The following is a 4255-nucleotide window of genomic DNA, read 5'->3' on the forward strand; positions in this document are numbered from 1 at the left end:
ATATACTCCTTTGTGTTAGGCACATTTTCCATTAAAAAACAGCTAAAATAGTTATGTTTGCCCTCCCTCTAGCCCATGGCCCCCCATAATTTCGGCTCAAGCTCCGCCACTGTTCCGTTGGCATCGACCAAGTTGTTCCGTTGCTTGGAAGTGAACACGTTCCGACTCGTCTTCCGGACCGCGACCGACTCCACCTCAGACTGTGTGTGTGTGGAGCTCGCTCTACATATACGCGAACGCGCGTGCTACGTTCTTTCTCCACGCCACGCATTTCGTTCGTCGCGATTGAAAAATCACGATCTCTCTCTCGTTCTCGAATCAAGAACCAGCCATGGATATGGGCGCCAACTCGCTGCCGTCGCCGTCGTGCCCCGACGGCCGGAAGCGGCGCGTGTGCTACTACTACGACCCGGGCATCTCCAACGTCGACTACGGCAAGGGACACTCCATGGTGCCCCGCCGCGTCGCGATGACCCACGGCCTCGTCGCCTCCTACGGCCTCCTCAACGACATGACTCGCCTCCGCACCAGGCCCGCCAGCCCGGAGGAGCTCCTCGCGTTCCACGACCAGAAATACGTCGACCTCCTCGGCAGGCTCACCCCCGCCGCGTACATCAGCGACGGCGATCTCCGGCGGACGGCCGAGGAGCACGGCATCGGCCCCGTGCGCCGCTGGGACGACGGCGCCTGCACGAACGACAACCCCGTCATCGACGGACTCATGGAGTACTGCCTGAGCTACGCCGGCGGGTCGCTGGCCGCGGCGCGCGCGCTCTGCGGGGGCGACCACGACGTCGCTATCAACTGGTCCGGCGGCATGCACCACGCGTGCCGGGGCCACGCCAACGGCTTCTGCTACGTGAACGACATCGTGCTCGCCATCAAGCAGCTCCTCGGCCGCTTCCGGCGGGTGCTGTACGTGGACATCGACGCGCACCACGGGGACGGCGTGGAGAAGGCCTTCGCGGACTCCAACCAGGTGATGACGCTGTCCTTCCACCAGTACCAAACCGATTTCTTCCCCGGCACCGGGAGCATCGACGACGTCGGCGATGGGGCCGGCAGGTACCACGCCCTCAACGTGCCGCTCAAGAAGGGCATGGACGACCAGGGGTACCATGAGCTGTTCAAGCCGATCGTGGGCAAGGCCATGCAGGTGTTCCAGCCGGACGCCGTGGTGCTGCAGTGCGGCGCCGACTCGCTCTCCGGCGACCGGCTCGCCGGCCTCGAGCTGTCGGTGGGCGGCCACGCGGAGTGCGTCAGGTACCTGCGGGGATTCAACGCGCCGCTGCTCCTCCTCGGCGGCGGCGGCTACACCATTAACCACGTCGCCTCCTGCTGGTGCTACGAGGTACGTACATGCATGAACTCGTGATTGATCAAACACGCTAACTCTAATGGCAAACGACCACTCTGTAATTTAATTAATTTGTTGCGTTGTATCCATTCCATACAGACGGCGGTGGCCGTGGGCAAGGAAGACGAGATCGCCGACGAGATACCACACCATCCGTACGATCACTACTACAGGAGCCAGGGTTACAAGCTCCAGTGTCGCACGGAGGCGCCCGGCAGCCTCAGCAGCGGGGAGAATAAGGACGCGGCCGCCATTAGGGTGAAAGCCCTGGAGCACCTCTCGGCGATCAACTGCGCCCCGAGCATACAGTTCCACGAGCCATGCGGCGCGGCGGCCCAAGGCATGGACGTCGACGACCTCTGCCACGACGACGACAACGATGAAGAAGAAGAAGAAGACCCAATGGAGAGGCTGCAGCGGCTGTGCGACAACGCGGACCTCGCCGGGTTTTTCGTGGAGTTGGGGCGGAAGCACAGACTATCGTCCTCTGCCATGGTTTGACCCTGCGCTGCCCTCCACGCCATGCATGTGGAGGTTTTGGGTCGTGTCATTGTTCACTTGATTCATTCATAGGAACCGGCGAGCATTTTGCTAGACACACAATATAATAGTATCTCTTACAGAAATCCAGTTTGTGCCGTTTGCATGCTCCTACCCCTTCTTTATCTGTTGTTCCACTTGGCCGGTGGCACCGGTATTTCCCTGCTCCAGTACGCCGACGACACCATCATCATGGTTGAAGGCTCTGATGTAGACATAGCTAATCTTAAATTACTCCTCCTCTGCTTTCAACAAATGTCTGGCCTCAAGATCAACTTCGACAAGAGTGATATGATGGTGATGGGCTACTCTCCGGCAGAGGCTTTCGATATTGCCAACCGCCTGAATTGTCGCCTCGGCTCCTTACCCACTTCTTACCTGGGGACGCCCATTAGCGTCTCGAGGCTTACCCTTGCTGATTTGCGTCCGACGGTGGCCAAGTTGCAAACGCGCATCGAGCCTTGGCAGGGTCGGTGTCTGTCGAAGGCGGCCCGAACAATCCTCATCAACTCCTCGCTCTCCAGTCTCCTCTTGTTCCTCATGAGTTTCTACAGCCTTCACAAGACCCTCCACCATGAGATCGCCAACATCCAATCCCGGTTCTATTGAGTTGGGGACCATAACAAACAGAAATATCATATGGTTAGTTGGCCCGACATCTGCAAGCCCCGGGAGCAAGGTGGCCTCGGTATCATGTGCTCGAAGCGCATGAATATCGCCCTCCTTTCCCGCTGGTTGTGGCGCATCTCGCAAGGGCACGGCGGGTTATGGCTAGACATCATTAGGACTAAATACCGGCGTGGCCAACCTCTGGCTTTCTGTCAACGGTCTGGTGGATCCCAGTTCTGGCAATCAGTCATCCAGCTGCTTCCCGTCCTCCGCATTGGGACGTTCATATCGGTCGGATCGAGATCAGCGACCATGTTCTGATTTGACCGTTGGGCGGGAGACACCCCCTTTGCGGCTCGCTTCCCCGACCTCTTCTCTATCGCTGTCATCCCGTTGATCTCCGTGGAACGGGCCCTTATTGACTTAGGGCGCCTCGCGTTCCAGAAGCCATTTGGACCTCCGGAAGCTGCCGCTTGGCAGGAGCTTCTTGACTGCATCGCTCTCCACGAGCCGGCTGTCGACGCAGGCCCGGATGAGGTCAGGTGGCGTCTTGAGCCCTCAGGCCAATTCTCCACCAAGTCCCTCTACTCGGCCATTGCCCCCTCCTCCGCCCCGCCCCCCTCCAGGCAGTGTGGCCCATTCGTCTGCCCTTAAAGATCGGATCTTCATGTGGCAATGGATCCGCGGGCGGCTCCCGTCTGGGGTCGAGGTCCGCAAGCGCAATGGCCCTGGCTCCGGACTTTTCCCTCTCTGTGGTACTCCCGAGGATTGGTGCCACACTAACTTCCCCGACCTCTTCGCCGAACTCCAGACCTCCCCTCTGCCTACTCGCCACATTAGGTGGCTTGAGATTGGGGCTATCGCGTGGACTCTCTGGACGATTCGCAATAAACTTGTGATTGAGCGCACTCCACTTCGACGGGCTACTGACGCTCTTTTCAAACTGTCTAGTTACTTGCAGCTTAGCCGCCCTCAGGACGGGACGACATCTCCGCCTTCATCGCCGACCTTCGCTCGATGGCCGTCCGCCTGTCGCCACCGCCCCCGCCGCCTCCTCCAGAGCCTGATTAGGTGTCTGGCGTGCCCCGCGGCCCGGCCTCGGCTGCGCCTCTTGTGTTCTTTTGTGCGTGTTGTGTTGGGCTTGTTGAGCTGTGCCCTCAGCAGTACCTTTGGACCTCTTGTCGTGTGGCGTGGGTGTGTGTGTTCTGGACTAGTCCATGTATGTATGCTCTTGACGGTTTGTTGTATTTATAAAGCGGGATGCAAGCCTTTTTCGACATCTGTCTTGTTCGAGCTCTAGTGTCTGTTCTCGGCCTTTTGTTCTTTGTTTTTTCACTTCTATTAGTGGGCTTTATTGGCACTGTAATATTTTGTTGACCAAAAGTATAAAGCAAGTTTAACACAAAAACTCCTTCTCTCTTTAATATAATACATGCAGTCCTCCTGCATGGTTCGAAAAAAAAGTTTGACACAAAAAGAAAAATTATAAATGAATTAAAGATGTAGTGGCCTTGTATTAGAAAACGGAGGGAGTATCAAAGTATAGAGGTGTTAGACTGTATTTACATGTGTATATTGTAACGTTGTATACCACCTCATTATATATATATGTGATAGGCCACCCCTAGAGGGTTGTGCCGGTTTTCCCCAAAGCCTATTGTCTTACATGGTATCACGCTAGGTTACGTCTGCTTCCGCCTAAAAACCCTAAACTGCCGCCGCCGCCGCCGCCGCCACCGCCGCCGCCGC

At 57.3% G+C, this 4255-nt stretch overlaps 1 protein-coding gene across 1 annotated transcript; it reads left to right on the forward strand.

The window, feature by feature from the left end:
- Positions 1-280: 280 nt before the first annotated feature.
- Positions 281-2073, forward strand: LOC123082164 (histone deacetylase 2-like). The gene is made up of 2 exons (XM_044504556.1): positions 281-1351; positions 1457-2073. The coding sequence occupies exons 1-2, from the start codon at positions 332-334 to the stop codon at positions 1856-1858; spliced, it is 1422 nt and encodes a 473-aa protein (XP_044360491.1). The 5' UTR covers positions 281-331; the 3' UTR covers positions 1859-2073.
- Positions 2074-4255: the final 2182 nt, after the last annotated feature.

Source organism: Triticum aestivum, chromosome 4A (genome assembly GCF_018294505.1).
Source record: "Triticum aestivum cultivar Chinese Spring chromosome 4A, IWGSC CS RefSeq v2.1, whole genome shotgun sequence".
Lineage (NCBI taxonomy): Eukaryota > Viridiplantae > Streptophyta > Magnoliopsida > Poales > Poaceae > Triticum > Triticum aestivum.

Bases quoted from the DNA above. Each gene is read 5' to 3' on its own strand.
- LOC123082164 (XM_044504556.1), top strand. From the start codon at position 332: ATGGATATGGGCGCCAACTCGCTGCCGTCGCCGTCGTGCCCCGACGGC. The intron at 1,352-1,456 runs GTACGTACATGC...CATTCCATACAG, and splicing joins CCTCCTGCTGGTGCTACGAG to ACGGCGGTGGCCGTGGGCAA.